This window comes from Chiloscyllium plagiosum, chromosome 48 (assembly GCF_004010195.1).
Source record: "Chiloscyllium plagiosum isolate BGI_BamShark_2017 chromosome 48, ASM401019v2, whole genome shotgun sequence".
In the NCBI taxonomy this organism is placed as follows: Eukaryota; Metazoa; Chordata; class Chondrichthyes; order Orectolobiformes; family Hemiscylliidae; genus Chiloscyllium; species Chiloscyllium plagiosum.
The window spans coordinates 6,661,784-6,682,948 of NC_057757.1; the positions used below are offsets into that span (position 1 = coordinate 6,661,784).

General features: G+C 46.6%; 1 protein-coding gene across 1 annotated transcript in view; it reads right to left on the bottom strand.

Moving 5' to 3' along the window:
- Window positions 1–21,165, bottom strand: part of LOC122544360 (zinc finger CW-type PWWP domain protein 1-like) — a 111,221-nt gene that overhangs the window by 2,821 nt on the left and 87,235 nt on the right. Inside the window, exon 17 of the mRNA XM_043683592.1 lies at window positions 20,164–20,307. Within this exon, the coding sequence (XP_043539527.1) occupies window positions 20,164–20,307 (144 nt within the window). The remainder of the gene's footprint in view (window positions 1–20,163; window positions 20,308–21,165) is intronic.

Here is a 21,165-nt window from a genome sequence, read left to right on the forward strand (position 1 = left end):
GGAAGGTGCCGGGAGTGGACGTTGGGTTGGTGGGGGGTGTGGACCTGACGAGGGAGTCGCGGGGGGAGTGGTCTTTCCGGAAGCAGATAGGTTGGAAAAGTGGAGCGCTGGATAGGCACAGCAGGTCAGGCAGCATCCGACGAGCAGCAGAGTCGACGTTTCGGGCAGAAGCCCTTCATCAGGAATGTGTGTGTGTGGTGGGGGGGGGTGCAGTAGCTGAGAGATAAATAGGAGGGTGGGGATGGCGATAGGGGAGCTATGAAGGTGATACATAGATACAGGTGAGGCATGATAGTGATAGGTCAGAGGGGAGGGTGGTGAGGATAGATGGGAAAAAAGATGGACGAGAAGGTTCAACAGTTCATCAACTTCACTAACACCTTCCATTCCCTTCCTGGACCTCTCCATCTCCATCTCCGGAGATCGACACAATACAGACATCTACTTCAAACCCATCAACTCCCATAGCTACCCGGACTAGATCTCCTCCTACTCCCTCTCCTGTAAAAATGCCATCCCTTACTCCCAATTCCTCCGCCATAGCTGCTTCCAGGAGGAGCAATTCCACTCCAGGCCACCCCAGATGGCCTCCTAATTCAAGGACCGTAATTCCCCTTCCATGAGACCAACAATGCCCTCCAGTGCATCTCCTCCACCTCCCACACCTCTGCCCTTGAACCCCACCCCTCCCTCCAACTGTAATAAGGTGAGAACTCCCCTGGTCCTACCTTCTACCCTACTAATCTCTGGATGCAGTGCATTATCCTCGGCCATTTCCGCCACCTACAAACAGACCGCACCATCACAGATATATTTCCCTCCCCACCCCTATCTGCATTCTGCAAAGACCAAGCCTCCTGTGACTCCCTTGTTAGGTCCACGCCCCCCACCACCCCACCCTCTACACCCGGCACCTTCCCTTGCCACCACAGGAGGTGTAAAACCTGCGCCGACACCTCCTCGCTCATCTCCGTCCAAGGCCACATCTGGCAGAGATTTTCCTGCACATCCACCAACCTCATCTACTGTGTCCATTGCTCTACATTGGGGAGACAGGACGTCAATTCGCAGAACATCTCTGAGATGGACACACCAAACAACCTCACTGCCCTGTTACCGAACACTTCAACTCTCCATCCCACTCCGTCAAGGACATGCAAGTCCTGGGCTTCCACCACATTCAAAGTCACCTGACGACTGGAGGAAGAAGGCTTCATCTTTCGCCTTGGGACCCTCCAACCACATGGCATCAACATTGACTTCACTAGTTTCCTAATCTCCCTCCACCCACCTCATCCTAGATCCAACCCTCCAACTCGGCACTGCTATTTACCTCTCAACCCCCTTTTCCCCACCCCCACATTCCTGATGATGGGCTTATGCCTGAAACATGGATTCTCCTGCTTGTGGATGCTGCCTGACTTGCTGCGTTTTTCCAGCAACACATTTTTCAGCTCTGATTTCCAGCATCTGCAGTCCTCACTTTCTCCTAAGACTTTGGTCAGGCCACACAGTATTGTGTTCAATTCTGGTCGCCACATTATAGGAAGGATGCATGATGGCTCAGTGGTTAACACTGCTGCCACACAGTGGCAGGGACCTGGGTTTGATTCCAGCTTCAGGTGAGTCTGTGTGTGGAGTTTGCACATTCTCCCTGTGTCTGCGTGGGTTTCTTCCGGGTGCTCCGGTTTCCTCCCACAGTCCAAAAGTGTGCAGGTTAGATGAATTGGCCATGCTCAATTGTCCATAGTGTTCAGGGATGTGTAGATTAGGTGCACTAGTCAGAGCTAAATGTAGAGTAAGAGGGTAGGGGAATGGGCTAGGTGGGTTATTCTTCAAAGGCTCTGTGTGGACTTATTGGGCCAAATGGCCTGTTTCCACACAGTATAGATTCTATGATGTAGAGGCTTTGGAGAGGGTATCAGGATGCTGCCTGGTTTAGAGGGTATAAGCTACAAGGAGAGGTTTGAAAAACTTGGGTTGCTTTCTCTGGAGCGGCGGAGGCTGAGGGGAGACTTGATAGAAGTCTGTAAAATGATGAGATACACAGGTAGGGTTGACGGTCAGAGTCTTTTTTTCCCTGGAGTTGAAATATCTGAAACTAGGGGGCAGGTATTTAAGGTGAGAGGGCAAGTTCAAAGGAGATGTGAGGGGTAAGTGTTTTACCCAGAGAGTGGTAGGAATCTGCAATACGCTGTCAGGACTGGTGGTGGTGGAGGTAGATACGACAGAGGCATCTAAGAGACTTTTAGATAAGTAAGGAATGGAGGGATATGGGCCAAAGACAGGCAAAAGGAATTCGTTTAATTTGGTATCATGTTTGGCACAACAGCGTAGACCAAAGGATCTGTTCCTGTGCTGTACTATTCTATGTTCTATGAAAGCAACCAACTTAATCAGAGACACCTCCCACCCCAGTTATACTCTCTTCTACTCTCTTTGGTCCGGCAGAAGATACAAAAGCTTAAATACACGTACAATAAATTCAAGAACTGCTTCTTCCCTGCTGTTTTCAGACTTTTGAATCGACATCTTAATTGTTAATTCTGATCTCTCTCTCTCTTTCTCTCTCTGCATCTTCGCTGCAGTTGTAACACTGTTCTGCTACTCTGTTGCACTTTGTATGGTATGACCTGCCTGCAGAGCAGGTCGTACAAAAGACCATTTTTCACTGTATCTCGGTACACATGACAACAATAAATCAATCAATCAATACGATAGCCTGGTCTCTAACTTATATGGCATACTCCTGCAGGTGTGATGACCTGCTGGGAATGATTCTTCACTGATCCACAGAGGGAGGAGGCAGCCTGTCTTGAGTCTGTCTTAATGACGCTCTGCCAGTGTAAGTAGTAATTGTGTCTTCCTGCTGCCCCTTGCTGCTATGTTTATTCCAATCTCTGCTGTCCCACATCCTAACTCACAGAGCAAGTCCTGCTTAACCCATTGCTCCCCCCCCCCGCCGCTGATCCAGGTCCGGCTGTATCTCAATGTTAACTTTCCCACCCCTTGCTTTTGAATCCTTCCACGGGCTGGACTCCTCCAAGATCTTTGCACTCCTCCAATTCAGCCCCTTTCGCAAAATGAATCTCCTCCATTGATGGCCTTGCTTCCAGGGTGGATTGCCTGGGCTAAATTGCCCACAGTGTCCAGGGATGTGTAGGCGAGGTGCATTAGCCATGGGAAATGCAAGGTTACAGGGATGGGACACTCTTCAGCGTGTCCGTGCAGATTCAATAGGCCGAATGGCCTCTTTCCATGCTGTGGAGATTCTATGATTCCATCAGCTGCTGTGGTGGGATGTGAACCCACATGCCCAGAGCTTTGGCCTGGACCTGTCACTACACTACCATCCCCTCTGGTCTATACCTTAATATTGGCCTTAAAATGCTAAGAATCAATTTTGATTTGATTTTTTTGTAATCACGTGTACCTAAGTTTTGCGAGCAGTACAGGTAGATCAGAGCTAGCAAGGACATACAGATCATAGGGTGCTTAGACAGAGCGCGGCACACTAAGGTTACGGCTGCACAGGAGGGGCACGATGCAAGATCAACATTATCAACAAGGGAGCACCTCAGTTAAAATAGCAGAAAGACGGAAATGTTTAATATTTGCATGCTATATCAAAGACTCAATTTCCAGGATTACAACTCCAGGGATGTTAATTCAGAAGCGTAAGAAGGAGTGAACTACTTCAAGCAGGTGAGATGAGTTAACACACTCCACAACAAGGGTCAATGAATGAAGGCTCACTTTAATTTTGGCAGCAGTTGGAGTGGGGGGAGTGACAAAGGTAAAGCGATAGAGGAAGGTAAATTTTAAAAGATATAAATGTTTACCTCGTGTATAGGCTGAGCTCACACTGAGCAGTAGCGGGCACGGGACTGCTGGGTAAGTGAGGTTTTATGTTTAGGTGGTTGCTTTACCCGAAACACTACTCAGGTAGTGTCTCCCACCCGTCCTCCACCTCTAACCAAAACAAAAGGTTCTGTGCACCAATTGGTAAGGTGATTGGTTTCTTTATTTTTTTAAAGTTTTTCAGTGGTCTCGTTAGGAATTTAGAACAGTGGGAATGGAGTTTGGGCAGTTGAATGTTCCTCCTGAAGAATGTATGAGGTAAGGGTCACCACTAGTGTCCCTGCTGACTGCAACTGCGAGAAGTGCACCCAACTCCAGCTCCTCGAAAACTGCGTTAAGGAACTGGAGCTGGAGGAACTTTGGGTCATTGCGGAGGCGGAGGGGGTTATTGAGAGGAGGTACAGGAAGGTAGTCACAGTTCAGGTAAAAGATGAAGGTAGATGGGATACTGTCAGGGGATGTAAAGGGAACCGGAAGGTGGTGCAGGGATCCTCTGTGGCCATTCCTCTCAACAACAAGTATATTGTTTTGGATACTGTGGGGGGATACGACTTACCAAGGGTAAGCAATGAGGCACAGGTCTTTGGCACAGAACCTGTCCCTGTTGCTCAGAAGGGAAGAGGGAAGAGGAGCAGAGCATTAGTCATTGGGGACTCCGTAGTTAGGGGGATAGATAGGAGGTTCTGTGGGAACGACAGAGACTCATGTTTGGTGTGTTGCCTCCCAGGTGCTGGGATTTGTGATGTCTTTGATCGTGTTTTTGGGATGCTTGAGGGGGAGGGGGTGGAGGAGCAGCCCCAAGTCGTAGTCCACATAGTCACCAATGACATAGGTAGGAAGAGAATTGGGGATTTAAAGCAGAAATTCAGGCAGCTAGGGTAGAAGCTCGGAGCTAGAACAAACAGAGTTGTTACTTCTGGTTTGTTGCCCATGCCATGTGCTAGCAAAATGAGGAATAGGGAGAGAGAGGAGTTGAACATGTTGCTACAGGGATGGTGCAGGAGGGAGGGTTTTATATTCCTGGATAATTGGGGCTTTTTCTGGGGTTGTTGGGACCTCAACAAATAGAATGGTCTTCATCTGAACCAGAGGGGTACCAATATCCTGGGGTGGGAGGGTGGAATTTGCTAATGCTCTACGGGTGGGTTTAAACTAATTCAGCAGGGGGGTGGGAACCGAAATTGTAGTTTGAATATATGGGAGGTTGAGTGTAGTTAAGTCAGAACTAAGATTTCAAGATCGCAGGAAGGCACCGGCAGGCAAGAAGTTGGTTTGAAGTCCGTCTACTTCAACGCCAGGAGCATCCGGAATAAGGTGGGTGAACTTGCAGCATGGGTTGGTACCTGGGATTTCGATGTTGTGGCCATTTCAGAGATATGGATAGAACAGGGACAGGCATGGTTATAGCAGGTTCCGGGATTTAGATGTTTAGTAAGAACAGAGAAGATGGTAAAAGAGGGGGAAGTGTGGCATTGTTAGTCAAGGACAGTATTACGGAGGCAGAAAGGACATTTGAGGACTCCTCGACTGAGATAGGATGGGCTGAGATTAGAAACAAGAAAGGAGGTTACTCTGTTGGAGTTTTCTGTAGATATCCAAATAGTTCTAGAGATGTAGAGGATAGGATAGCAAAAATGATCCTCCATAGGAGCGAGAGTGACAGGGTAGTTGTTGTGGGGGACTTCAACTTTCCAAATATTGACTGGGAATACGATAGTTCAAGTATTTTAGATGGGTCAGTTTTTGTCAAATTTGTGCAGGAGGGTCCTGACATAGGCCAACAAGGGGCGAGGCGACATTAGATTTGGTACTGGGTAATGAACCTGGACAGGTGTTAGATTTGGAGGTAGGTGAGCATTTTGGTGATAGTGACAACAATTTAGTTATGTTTACTTTAGCAATGGAAAGGGATAGGTATATACCACAGTTATAGCTGGGGGAAAGGCAATTATGATGCGATTAGGCAAGATTCAGGATGCATAGGATGAGGAAGGAAACTGCAGGGGATGGGCACAATTGAAATGTGGAGCTTATTCAAGGACCAGCTACTGTGGATCCTTGATAAGTATGTACCGGTCAGGCAGGGAGCGCAGGAGCCATGGTTTAGTAAGAAAGTTGAATCTCTTGTCAAAAGGAAGAAGAAGGCTTCTGTTAGGATGAGATGTGATAGCTCAGTTAGGGCACTTGAGAGGTACAAGTTAGCCAGGAAAGACCCAAAGAGGGAGCTAAGAAGAGCCAGGAGGGGACATGAGAGGTAATTGGCGGATAGGATCAAGGAAAACCCTACAGCTTTCTATAGCTATATCAGGAATAAGAGAATGACTTGAGTAAGATTAGGGCCAGGAGTGTAGTGCTGGAAATGCACAGTAGGTCAGGCAGCATCCGAGGAGCAGGAAAATCAATGTTTCGGGCAAAAGCCCTTCATCATGACAATTTTCCTGCTCCTCGGATGCTGCCTGACCTGCTGTGCTTTTCCAGCAACACATTCTCAACTTTAATCTCCAACATCTGCAATCCTCATTTTCACCTAAGATTCGGGCAAATCAAGTATAGTAGTGGGAGGTTGTGCGTAGAGTCAGAGGAGGTCGGGGAAGCGCTAAGTGAATACTTTTCGTCAGTATTCACGCTAGAAAAAGACAATCGTTGAGGAGAATACTGAGACACAGGCTATTAGACTAGATGGGATTGAGGTGCATAAGGAGGAGGTGTTACCAATTCTGGAAAGTGTATAAATAGATAAGTCCCCTGGGCTGGATGGAATTTATCCTAGGATTCTCTGGGAAGCCAGGGAGGAGATTGCCTAGCCTTTGGCTTTGATCTTTTTGTCGTTATTGTCCACAGGAACAGTGCCAGAAGACTGGAGGATAGCAAATGTCATTCCCTTGATCACGAAGGGGAGTAAGGACAACCCTGGAAGTTATAGACCTGTGAGCCTTACTTCAGTTGAGGGTAAAGTGTTGGAAAGGTTTATAAGATATAGGATTTACAATCATCTAGAGACAAATAAGTTGATTAGGGATAGTCAACACGGTTTTGTGAAGGATGGGTCATGCCTCACTAACCTTCTTTAGCAGGTGACCAAACAGGTGGATGAGTGTAAAGTGGTTGATGCGGTGTATGTGAATTTCAGTAAGGCATTTGATAAGTTCCCTATGGCAGGCTATTGCACAAAATACGGAAGCATGGGATTGAGGGTGATTTAGCAGTTTGGATCAGACATTGGCTAGTTGAAAGAGGACAGAGGGTGGTGGTTAATGGGAAATATTCATCCTGAAGTTCAGTTACTAGTGGGGTACTGCAAGGATCTGTCTGGGCCTACTGCTGTTTGTCATTTATATAAATGATCTGGATGAGGGCATAGAAGGATATGTTAGTAAATTTGCAGATGACACTATGGTTGGTAGAGTTGTGGATAGCGATGAAGGATGTTTTAGATTACAGAGAGACATGGTTAAGCTGCAGAGCTGGCTGAGAGGTGGCAAATGTAGTTTAATGTGGAAAAGTGTGAGGTGAGTCACTTTGGAGGGAGTAACAGGAATGCAAAGTACTGGGCTCATGGTATAATTCTTGGTAGTGTAGATGAGCAGAGAGATCTCGGTGTCCAGGTACATAGATCCCTAAAAGTTGCCACCCAGGTTGATAAGGTTGTTAAGAAATCACATGGTGTGTCAGCTTTTATTGGTAGAGGGATTGAGTTTCGGAACCATGCAATCATGCTGCATCTGTACAAAACTCTGGTGCGGCCACATTTGGAGTATTGCGTACAGTTCTGGTCACCGCATTATAGGAAGGATGTGGAAGCTTTGGAAAGGGTTCAAAGGATGTTGCCTGGTATGGAGGGAAGGCCTTATTACAAGGAAAGGCTGAGGGACTTGTGGCTGTTTTCATTAGAGAGAAGAAGTTTGACAGGCGACTTAATTGAGATATATAAGATAATCAGAGGGTTAGATAGGGCGGACAGCAAGAGCCTTTTTCCTTGGATGGCGATGGCTAGCACGAGGGGACATAGCTTTAAATTGAGGGGTAATAAATATAGGACAGATGTCAGAGATAGTTTCTTTACTCAGAGAGTAGTAGGGGTGTGGAACACCCTACCTGCAACAGTAGTAGACCCACCAATTTTAAGGACATTTAAATGGTCACTAGATAGGCATATGGACAAGAATGGAATAGTGTCGGTTAGATAGGCTTCCAGTTGATTTCACAGGTCGGCGCAACATTGAGGGTCGAAGGGCACGATAATGTTCTATGTTCTAAGGTTGAGGGCGCTGGCTGTTAACCTGCTCCTCAGCACCTTCACTTTCAGACATTTCAAAGACAGCCTCACCTGAAGCAGATGAACCTTCCTGAACTGTAAAGCATGTTTTAAGTGACAGGTAATCTGGGAGGTGAACTCATAGCTTTTAAGTCTGGAGTTTCTCAATTTCTTGGGTGGCCACAAGTCTCAAGATTAATGGGTGTTCATTACAGCAAGATAGAATTTCCTTTGTTCACACCCAATTTTCACTCCCCAACTGATGTCATTCAGTCTCCTCCACACATGCCCGCGTTCAGTAAATTGCTCCCAGCCATTACCTCACCAGCACTCGGGCTAATCCAAAACATTCCAGAAACATCAATCAAAAATAAGCAGTGGAGCTTTTGTTCGATTGGGCTTTTAAAATACAGTTTTACGCTTGCAAATACGTCACGACAAGATGTTCTACTTTGACTCTGCATTTCACAGCAATATTGGACAGCGATTGTCAAGAGAAGCAATGATGACATGAGGAGAAACTTGTCAACACAGCGAATGGTTAGGATCTGGAATTCCTGAAAAATGGGATGGGGGCAGGTTCCATTGAGGATTTCAAGAGGGAATTGGTTTACTTCAGAAAGGGAAAGATGGACACTTGGTGAAGCGCTACTTTAGACAGTGAGACAGTGAGCACTGGTATACAGTCCTCAAGGAAGGGTCCTGGTAGCTCTATGATAAGTATGCGATATTTAAGGATAGGAGGACATTCGATCCATCATTCCAATGCTAACTCAGCACCAAAGCTCCATTTTTGCCATCACTAAGGAAAAAGCAATGGGGAAGGTGAAGGATCTGAAAGTGATTTAAACATCTGGACTGCATGTTGCTGAACAAAGGCAACTTGGAATACAGGTTCAAGGTTCCTTGAAAGCGGAGTCGCAGGCAAACAGGGTGGTGAAGAAGGCGTGAAGAAGGCGTTTGGTATGCTTTCCTTTATAGGTCAGTGAATTGAGTACAGGAGTTGGGAGGTCATGTTGTAGCTGTAGAGGACATTGGTTAGGCCACTTTTGAAATATTGCGTCCAATTCTAGTGTCCCTGCTTTAGGAAGGATATTGTTAAACTTGAAAGGGTTCAGAAAAGATTCACAAAATGTTGCCAGGGTTAGAGGGCTTGAGCTATAGAGAGAGGCTGAATAGACCATAAAACATAGGAGTGGAAGTAAGGCCATTCGGCCCATCGAGTCCACTCTGCCATTCAATCATGGCTGATGGGCATTTCAACTCCACTTACCCGCATTCTCCCCGTAGCCCTTAATTCCTTGTGACCTCAAGAATTTATCAATCTCTGCCTTGAAGACATTTAGCGTCCCGGCCTCCACTGCACTCTGCGGCAATGTATTCCACAGGCCCACCACTCTCTGGCTGAAGAAATGTCTCCGCATTTCTGTTCTGAATTTACCCCCTCTAATTCTAAGGCTGTGTCCACGGGTCCTAGTCTCCTTGCCTAATGGAAACAATTTCTTAGCGTCCACCCTTTCCAAGCCATGTATTATCTTATAAGTTTCTATTAGGTCTTCCCTTAATCTTCTAAACTCCAATGAATACAATCCCATTGTTTTCCCTGGAGCGTCAGAGGCTGAGGGGTGACTTTGTAGAGGTTTACAAAATCATGAGGGGCACAGATAGGGTGAATAGTTAAGGTCTAGGTAGGGGAGGCAAAGGCATAGGTTTAAGGTGAGAGGGGAAAGGTCTAAAAGGGATCTAAGGGGTAACTTTTTCACATGGAGGGTGGGGTGCGTATGGAATGAGCTGCCAGAGGAAGTGGTGGAGGCTGGTATAATTACAAAATTTAAAGAGCATCCGGATGGGTATACGAATAGGAAGGGCTTTGAACCGAAGGGTCTGTTTCCGTACTGTACAAGTCAATGACTACACCCGAATTCTGAAGGAGATAACTGAGGAGATTGTGGAGGCATTGGTGGTGATCTTTCAGGAATCACCGGAGTCAGAGATGGTCCCAGAGGACTGGGAAATGACTAAGGTAACACCCCTGTTTAAGAAGGGAGGGAGGGAGGCAAAAGGCAGGAAGCTATAGGCCAGTTAACCTCACCTCTATTGTTGTTAAGATGTTAAAAATGAAATTGTGGAGAACTTGTAAGTGCATGGGAAAACTGGGCTGAGTCAACACAACTTCATCAAGGGGACCTCATGCCTGACAAATCTGTTAGAATTCTTTGAGGTGGTAATTGAGCAAGTTAGACAAAGGAGAGCCAGTGGATGTAATCTATTTGGATTTTCAGACAGCCTAGAACATAGAACATCACAGTGCAGTACAGGAGGCCATTCAGTCCTCAATATTGCGCCAATCTGTGGAACCAACCTGAATTCTATACTCTTCCATTTTCATCCATATGTTTATCCAATGACCAATTAAATGCCCTTAAAGTTGGCGAGTCCACTACTGTTGCAGGCAGTGCATCCCATGCCCTCTGAGTAAAGAAATTACCTCTGACATCTGTCCTAAATCTATCACCCCTCAATTTAAAGCTATGCCCCCTTGTGCTTGCCATCACCATCCGAGGAAAAAGGCTCTCACTGTCCACCCTGTCTAACCTTATGATTATCTCATATGTCTCAATTAAGTCACCTCTCAAACTTCTTCTCTCTAACGAAAACAGCCTCAAGTCCTCAGCCTTTCCTCATAAGATCTTCCCTCCATTCCAGGCAACATCCTAATAAATCTCCTCTGAACCCTTGCCAAAGCTTCCACATCCTTCCTATAATGCGGTGATCAGAACTGTACGCAGTACTCCAAGTGCGGACGCACCAGAGTTTTGAACAGCTGCAGCATGACCTAATGGCTCCATTCCTGATGAAGGGCTTTTGCCTGAAACGTTGATTTTCCTGCTTCTTGGATGCTGCCTGACCTGCTGTGCTTTTCCAGCACCACTTTAATCTAGACTCTGATGGCTCCGAAACTCAATCCCTCTACCAATAAAAGCTAACACACCGTATGTCTTCTTGACAACGCTATCAACCTGGGTGGCAACTTTTAGGGATCTATGTACATGGACACTGAGATCTCCCTGCACATCTACACTACCAAGAATCTTACCATTCACCCAGTACTCTTTATTCCTGTTGCTCCTTCCAAAGTGAATCACCTCACACTTTTCTGCATTAAACACCATTTGCCACCTCTCAGCCCAGCTCTCCTACTTATGTAAGTCTTTCTGCAACCTGCAACATTAGATTAGATCAGATTTCCTACAGTGTGGAAATAGACCCTTCAGCCCAACCAGTCCACACCGACCCTCCAAAGAGTAACCCAACCAGACCCACTTCCTTCAGACTAATGCACCTAACACTGTGGACAATATAGCATGAGCTGAAAATGTGTTGCTGGAAAAGCGCAGCAGGTCAGGCAGCATCCAAGGAGCAGGAGAATCGACGTTTCGGGCATGAGCCTTTCTTCAGGAAACAGAGCATGGCCATATAGCATGGCCAATTCACCTGACCTGCACATCTTTGGACTGTGGGATGAAACTGGAGCACCCGGAGGAAACCCATGCAGACGCGGGGAGAATGTGCAAACTCCACACAGACAGTCGCCCGAGGCTGGAATCAAACCTGGGACCCTGGTGCTGTGAGGCAGTAGTGCTAACCACTGAGCATCCTTCAGCACTATCCACAACTCCACCAACCTTAGTGTCATCCACAAATTTACTAACCCATTCTTCTACGCCCTCAACCAGGTCATTTATAAAAATGACAAACAGCAGTGGACCCAAAACAGATCTTTGTAGCACACCACTAGTAACTGAACTCCAAAATGAACATTTCCCATCAACCACCGCCCTCTGTCTTCTTTCAGCTAGCCAATTTCTGAGACACATCACTAAATCACTCTCAATCACATGTCTCTGTATTTTGTGCAATAGCCTACCATGGGGAACCTTATCAAACGCCTTACTGAAATCCATATATACCACATCAACCGCTGTCCCCTCATCCACCTGTTTGGTCACCTTCTCAAAGAACTCAATAAGGCTTGTGAAGCACAACCTATCCTTCACAAAACCGTGTTGACTATTTCCTCTCTAAATGATTATAAATCATATCTCTTAAACCTTTTCCAAGTCGTTACCCACATCTGTGTTGGATTACTATTTGTGCCGGTTAAATTTCACTCTCTCAAGGCAGTGGTGAGGAAGGAGGGAAAGCTGCAAAGGGAAACACCAATAGGGTTTAAGTTAAGGGTGTGCCATTTGGATTTTAAAATGTGATTCTTGAAGGGAAAGAGAAGCAGCTCTACCAACACACTTAAACAGCGACTAATGAACCTAATGGGCGGCACAGTGGCACAGTAGTTAGCACTGCTGCCTCACAGCGCCAGAGACCCGGGTTCAATTCCCGCCTCAGGCGACTGACTGTGTGGAGTTTGTACATTCTTTCCGTGTCTGCGTGGGTTTCCTCCGGGTGCTCCAGTTTCCTCCCACAGTCCAAAAATGTGCAGGTTAGGTGAATTGGCCGTGCTAAATTGCCCATAGTGTTAGGTGCAAGGGTAAATGTAGGGGAATGGGTCTGGGTGGGTGCGCTTCGGCAGGTCGGAGTGGACTTGTTGGGCTGAAGGGCCTGTTTCCACACTCTGAGTAATCTAATCTAATGAACCGAAAGGATCCATTAGATACCACTAGCAAAACTCATGTCATTTACAAGATACCTTGCAAGAACTATAAAAAACATTACCTCGGACAAACTAGCAGGAAACTTGCCACCAGGATACATGAACACTAACTGGCCACCGAAAGACACGACCCACTCTCACTAATTTCCATACATACAGACAAAGAAGTCACCACTTTGACTGAGACAACTTACATCCTAGGACAGGTGAAACAAAGACACGCACGAGAATTCTTAGAGGTATGCCATTCTAACCAGAACTCCATGAATAAACACAGCTACCCTCCCTTGATAAAAAGAGCCGGAAATGACTCACCCACCATAAGAAACCAAGATCTATAAACAGAGAGGTGGGACACACCACCAGCGCTTCACCAGCGACTCTCACTGATGACGTTACTTAGTATGGTGATGAAACGTCAGAAAACAAACCCTCCAGCTCAGTGAGCTAACTTACATTCTTATCATCAACCTGAGCTCCAAATCTGCTCAAAATTCGCTAGGAGCTATTCTTGTAAGAGAAAATAGAATACAAATATGTGGTACACAGAGAAACAGCCTAACTGGTATGTTCTAACGTTCACAAGCCTCCTACCACTCTTTCTGTATCCAATTCTTTCAATACAGTAAAAGAATACTGGTCACAAATACAGAGTAAAGTCTCAATAATCACTACAATGCAAAGCACAGTCACTGTCACAATGTAAAGGGTGAGGTCCTCAGGTGGCAAACAGCTTAGCTACACCTAGCGAAAATAAAACACAGAACTGCGGGTGTTGGGAAGCTGAAACAAAAACAGGAATTGCTGGAGAAACTCAGCAGGTCTGGCAGTATCAGTGGAGAGAGAAACAGAGACAATATTTTGGGTCCAGGTGACTTGAGACACCTATGTCTGGTGATTCTTCTTCAGAACTGATATTAGCGAGGAAAAGGTAGTGTTTATGGTAAAGACAGGGATTGGAGGAGGGAGGGTAAAGGAGTAAGTGAGAGATGGAGACAGTGTTCAGCGAGAGAGAAAGACAGTGAGGCATAATGGTAAGCCATGGAGAAAGAGAAGCTGATAATGGAGACCATAGTAGGTGGAAATGTGCATGCTGTACATCTCTATGACTCTATATCATGACAGGATCGAAAAGGGTGGTGCTGGACATTCAGGGACCGCAAATTTCCCCTCCCACATGATCAACAATGCCCTCCAACGTATCTCCTTCACTTCCCGCATCTCCACCCTTGAACCCCACCCCTCCAACTGCAACAAGGATAGAACCCCCTGGTCCTCACCTTCCGCCCCACTAATCTCCAGATACAGCTGATTATCCTCCGCCATTTCTGCCACCTACAATCAGACTCCACCACCAGAGATATATTTCCCTCCCCATCCCTATCAGCATACTGCAGAGACCATTCCCTCTGCGACTCACTTGTGAGGTCCACTCTCTCCCACACCAACCCACACCCAGCATCTTCCATTGCCGTCGCCCAAACCTCCACCTTCACCTCCGTCCAAGTCCCCAAAGGATCTCTTCACATCCAGCAGAGATTTTCATGCACATCCGCCCACCTCATCTACTGTGTATGTTGCTCTCAATGTGGTCTCCTTTACACTGGGAAGACAGGACACCAACGCATGGAGCATTTCAGGAACGCCTCTGGGACACACACACACACCAAACAACCACACCGCCCTGTGGCTGACTACTTCAACTCCCCCCCTCACCCCTCCCAAAGACATGCAAGTCCTGGGCCTCCTCCACCGCCAAATCAAAATTGCCCGCCAACTGGAAGAAAAACGCCTCATCTTTCACCTTGGGACCCTCCAACCACACTGCATCAACATCCACTTCACCAATTTCCTAATCTCCCTCCCCCTACCTCATCCCAAATCCAACCCTCCAACTTGGCACTGCCCTCTTGAACTGTCCCACCTGTCCATCTTCCTTCCCACCTATCCACTCCACCCTCCCCTTCGACCTATCATCACTATCTGCACTGACCTATCACCTTCCCAGCTACCTCCCCCACAGCCCCACCCCCATCCTCCTATTTATCTGTCATCCCCCTTCCCCCTCCACATTCCTTACGAAGGGATTATGCCCAAAACGTCGACTCTCCTGCTCCCCGGATGCTGCCTGACTTGCTGTGCTTTTCCAGCACGACCCTTTTTGACCATGATTTCTCTAGAATCTGCAATCCTCACTTTCTCCATACCACGACGGTATTCAGGATCTAAAATTATTGAGCCTGACACTGAGTGATGAAGGCTGAAGAGTCCCCACCTGGAAAATGAGATGATGCTCCCAGCTTGACACAAGCCTCACTGAAGCACTATAGAAGGCGTGAGACCAAAAAACGTTAGCCGGAGAAATGTTGGTGTGTTGAAGTGGCAGGCAACTGAAAGCTTGGGGACAGTTGTGTGGATAGTACGTAGGTTTTCGCAAAGCGGTCACCCAGTCTGCATTTCATCCCCCAGTGTAGAGGAGACCACATTGTGAGCAGTGCTAGTTGTTTCTATTTGTAACTCATTGTGCCGTAGTTTATCAGTCACTGACTAAGTACAGTAAAGTGACTTTGTCCATGATAGAACTTGCATGGTTTTTATTTCAGTAACAAACACAGAGAGATCGCTGGAGAAACATTTGTGGAGAGAGGAAGCACTTTAGCGTTTTGATTCCAGTATGACTCCATGTTGGAACTGTGCAGAATGTTGGTTCGGCCGTTGATGGAGTACTGTGCGCAGTTCTGGCCAGCAAACTACAGGAACAATGCCATCGTCCTGGAGAAGGTAAAGAGGATATCCACCAGGATGTTGAGTGGGATGGAGCATTTCAGAGATGGAGGCTGTGAGGGGGTTGGGGAGCTGACAGAGATGCTTAACACCATGAAGGGGCATGGACAAGGTGAACAGAAAGCAGCTGTCCCCCTTAGTCAAAGGGTCAATTACAAAGGGGCATAATTTTAAAGTGGAAGGCAGGAGGTTTTGAGGAAATCGATTTTTTCACCCAGAGGGTGGCATGGGTCTGGAATGCAGTACTTGGGAGTGTAGTTGAGATAGGAAACTTCACAGCTTTTAAAAAGTACATGGATGAGCTCTTGAAGCGTCATAACATTGAAGCCTTTGTGCAGGGAAGTGGGACTAGTGTAGGTAATAGTGTACTTTTGGGCTGCACAGATTCAATGGGCCAAAAGGCCTCTTCTGTACAATTCAATTCTTTGGAACACAATGACTTAAAACATTGATATTTTGTTTCTCTCTCCACAGATCCTACCAGACCTACTAGCCTCTGTGCAGTTATTTCAAGCTTTTTTTCTGTCTCTTCTGTTTAGAGAAGGAGTCCACCACAAGTCATCATCAATTTGAAGGATAACAGGGATAACAGGGAATTTATAAGTGATGGAGTGGCATTATGGTAAAACCATTGCACTCGTATTTTGGAGGTCTAGATTAACCCTCTGGGTTCAATCACACCACAGCGGTGGTGGAAACTAAATTCAATTGAATAAAATCTGGAATTCTAACGTTAGTCTCAACAATAGTGACCATGACAATCATCATCAATTGACATAAAGATTCACTGACACCTTTATTAGATTTCTTTTACATTACATTAGATTACATTCCCTACAGTATGGAAACAGGCCATCCAGCCCAGCAAGTCCACACCGATCCTCTGAAGATTAACCCACCCTGACCCATTCCCCTACATTTACCCAAACTATGGGCAATTTGGCATGGCCAATTTGCCTGGCCTGCAAATTTTTGGATTGTGGGAGGAAACCAGAGCACCCAGAGGAAACCCATGCAGACATGGGGAGAATGTGCAAATTCCACACAGACAATGGCCCAAGGCAGGAATTGAACCTGGGTCCCTGGCACTGTGAGGCAGCGGTGCTAACCGCTGAGCCACCATGCCGCCCATAAGGGAAAGAAATCTAAGAGCGTGCAAAGAGGAGATCTGGTAAGTGACTGGAATGATAATCCATCAGCCCAGGCTAATGCTCCAGGGACACGGGTTCAATTCCCACCTAAGGTAGGTGGTGAAACTTACATTTCCAATGAATAAAATCTGAGCTTGAGAAATAGTCTCAGTGGTGGCAACAATGAAATCATTGTTGATTGATGTACAAACCCGCCAGGTCTGTAATGCCCTTTGGAAAAAGAGAATATTCTATCCTTACCCAGTCTGGCCTACAGATGACTCCAGTCTCTGAAATGTCTGACCAGCCCACTCAGTTCAAACGGCAATTACGACTGGGCTACAAATGCTAGCAACTGTCCAGCAACACCCACAGATTCCACAAAATCATTTTAAAAAAAAGGCTGGTAGATTCAGTCAGGCTGACACAGGGAATCAAAACATCAGCTCCTTAAAATTAAAGATTGCTCGGAAGGGTTCGTTACAACATCAAACTTTTTCCGCCAGAACCTTTCACTAGAAACTATGACAGAGGAAATACATGCTGCTTACGTAGTTGTTGCCACGTTGTTAATTGTTGTAAAGGTATAACTTGAAAATGAATCACTCAACATTTCTAGCCCAGCAGGTGTACGCTGCGTCTCTTCCAACCCACTCAGCAAACAGAGGGTGACAGGACTTGCTCAGAGGAAGCCACAAGCAGAGGGACCACCTTGCAGCAGCAGGGACTAGCACAGGTGGAAACACGTGCAGAGGGTAATGCAAGGAGCCGGGACACTGCCTCACGTCGTGAGAAATGGGGTGTGCAGGGGAAGGCAAGAAACCGAGACTCTTTCAGAACTGGCACTGTGGGGGAGTAAGGTCACCGTCACTGTAAGAAAAGTGATCCCGATCAGACTGTGTTATTGAAATGCCAACACTACGTTCTCCGCTGAGAGCTAAGTTTTCGTGGACCTGAGACTTATCCGTGAGCAGAAAAACGTTTTCGACCGGAACGCTTTGTTTCAGCACACGACCAACATTCCTGAAGAAGGGCTTTTGCCTGAAACGTCGACTCTCCTGCTCCTCGGATGCTGCCTGACATGCTGCATTTTTCCAGCACTGCTCTCTCAACCCTATCGCCCTATCTGTCAATCAACAGCACCCCTGCCCCACTTACATCCCCAAATCAGCTCTCTGTGTTGTTGCAGAAGCTTTCCTGTTATTTTGAATCACCTGAGAATGAATTTGCAGCACACCCTTTAAAGCTCAAATCTCAATACAGCCAGATCATGATTAAGCCAACTGCTGAGGGGACCAACTCAATGCCTGCCCCTAATTAAAAAAAACCTACCTTTCTAAACAATCTGTTCTTCTGTTTTTATTCACTCAAGGGATGTGGGCAGCTCTATCTATGACAGCATTTACTGCCCATCCTTAACTACCTAGAGGACAGTCAAGTATCATCCACATTGCTGTGGGTCTGGAGTCACCAGACCAGGTAAGGATGGCAGTTTCCTGCCCTAAAGGATATTAGTGAAACAGATGGGATTTTCCCCAACAATTGACAATGGATTCACGGTCATCATTAGACTCTTAATACCAAGTGATTTTTTTAAAAAATTGCATTGATTCTATCATTTGCCGTGGCAGGATTTGAACCACAACAGACCACAGTGCAAATTGGACGAACAACACCTCATCTTCCGCCAGGGCAGCCTACAGCCCGGAGGGACTCAACATTGAGTTCTCCAATTTCGAATAACCTCCCTCTCTATCTCCCAACTCCCTTCCCAGCCCTTACACATCCCTTCCACTGCTCCCTGCCACCCACCGGATTCATTCCACCCATTGACCAACCAGGTCATGCCCTCTACCTGTCTTCACCTATCCCCGACTTCACCACCTTGCCCCGCCACCCCAGTCCTGAAGAAGGGTTACACCCGAAACGTCAACTTCTCCACCTCCTGATTCTGTTGAGTGTGTGTTGCTGGAATGATTCCTGATGAAGGGCTCTGGCCCGAAACGTCGCTTCTCCTGCTCCTCGGATGCTGCCTGATCTGCTGTGCTTTTCCAGCAACACACTCTCAACTCTGATCTCCAGCATCTGCAGACCTCACTGACTCCCACCTCCGGATGCTGCCTGGCTTGCTGTGTTCTTCCAGCCTCCCGCCTGTCTATTGTGGCAAGATTTGAACCTGGGTTCCCGGGACATTAGCTGAGTTTCTGGGTTAATACTGTAGGGTAAATGCCACCATGCTATTGTCTCCCATGCAGAGACGTTACTACACATCTTTGGACCATGTGAGACTTGAACCTGGACCTCCCGGGTCCTGGGGTGGGGACACTGACACTGTTCCAGAAGTTACAAAATTCTGCCATGTAGCAGCATTGTTTTCCCTCATGGATACTGTTAAGGACGTCATTGCTCAGAACGTTGAGTATAGGAGCTGGGACATCATGTTGAGGTTGTACAGTGTGTTGGTGAGGCCACTTTTGGATTACTGGGTATAGTTCTGGTCACGCTGTTACATAAAGGATGTTATTAAATTGGAGAGAGTTCAGAAAGGATTTACCAGGACATTGCCATGTTTGAGTTATAAGGAGATGCCAGAGTTTGACGGTGACTTTGTAAAGGTTTATAAATTGATGAGGTGCATAGACAAGTGAATAGCCAATGACTTTTCCTTAAGCTGGGGGAGGTCAAAATTAGGGGCATATTTTTAAGGTGAGAGGAGAAAGATTTAAAAGGGACCACAGGGATAACTTTTTTACACAGAAGGTGGTCTGTGTGTGGAATAAACTGCCAGAGAAAGTGGTAGATGCAGGTACAGTTACAACGTTTAAAAGACATTTGGACAGGTACATGAATAGGAAAGAATCATAGAATCACTACAGTGTGGAAGCAGGCTATTCAGCTCATTGAGTCTGCACTGACCCTCCGAATAACATCCTACCCAGACCCAGCCCCACTACCCTATCCGTTTAACCCTGCATTTCCCATGGCCAATCCACCTAATCTGCACACCTTTGGAATGTGGGAGGAAACTGGAGCTCTCAGAGAAAACCCATGCAGATATAGGGAAAACTCTTCACTGCACTCATGCGACAATAAAAGAAATTTAATGTGCAAATCCCACACAGTCGCTCACGGATGGAATCAAACCTGGCGCTGTGAAGCAGCACTGCTCACTTCTGAGACACCGTGATAGCCCAAGGTTTCGAGGGATATAAGCCAAATGCAGGCAATCAGGATTGGTTTAGTTTGGAAAACATGGTCGGCATGAACAAGTTGGGCCAAACGGTCCGTTTCCATGTTGTATGATCCTACAAGTATGTTTCCACAGGGCCCTCAGTGACAGGAACAGGACACGGTTTCCAGGCAGATTTGCAAGAGCTAGGCTTCTGTGTGTCTCGCTCACATTATTACATCTCACTCTGGGGTGCTGTACCTAAGTCGCAACAAGTAACTGCTACACAGCTCACCTCTCTGATTGCTCCCACTGCTGTCTCTCTTCAAGATGGGGCCTCTAAACTGCTTGGAGTGGATCAATAAGGCCTTCCTCCGTAGAGGAACTGGAGATTCCTGTTTGCTTGATGTCCTCTGATCAGTAGCGAGGTGAACGCCACCTGTGTTGCAAAACGATAAGTGACTGGTCGGCGTGCTGGGAGCTTTCAATAACGGGTAATTCATCAAATATACTGCATAAGTATTTTCTCTCCAGCGTCTCCCATTTTTCAAAAGCATTGATTCACAGGACATGGACTAGGCCAGCACTTACTGCCCACCCCTAATTGTCAGAGGGCAATTAGAAGTCAATCTCATTGCTATGGGTCTGGAGTCCCATGTACGCCAGACCAGTTAAGAACAGCAGATTTGTCTCCTTAAAGGATGTCAGTGAACCAGGTGGATTTTTCCTCGACCATTCTTCATTAAATTCAATGTGGTTGACTTTTTAACTTTGTAATGTTGTGGCTGTACAGGACATTGGTGAGGTCACATATGGAATATTGCATTCAATTCTGGTCAATTCTGGTCTGCTATAGGAAAGTTGTCGTGAAACCTGAAAGGGTGCAGAAAAGATTTACAAGGATATTGCTGGGTTTGGAGGGTTTGAGCTACAGGGAGAGGCAGAAAAGGCTGGGGTATTTTTCACTGGAGCGTCAGAGGCTGAGGGGTGACCTTACAGAGGTTTATAAAATCATGAGGGGCATGTTTTTTTTCTTGGGTGGGGGAGTTCAAGATGAGAGGGCCTGGCTTTCAGGTGAGAGGGAAAAGATTTGAAAAGAAGCTGAGGGGTAACTTTTTCACACAGAGGGTGGTGCATGTACAGAACAAGCTGCCAGAGGAAGTGGTGGAAGCTGGTACAATTGCGGCATGTAAAAGGGATTTGGATGGGTGTATGAATAGGAAGGGTTTCGAGGGATTTGGGCCGAATGCTGGCAAATGGGAGTAGGTCAAATTGGGATGTTTGGTGGTGGATGAGT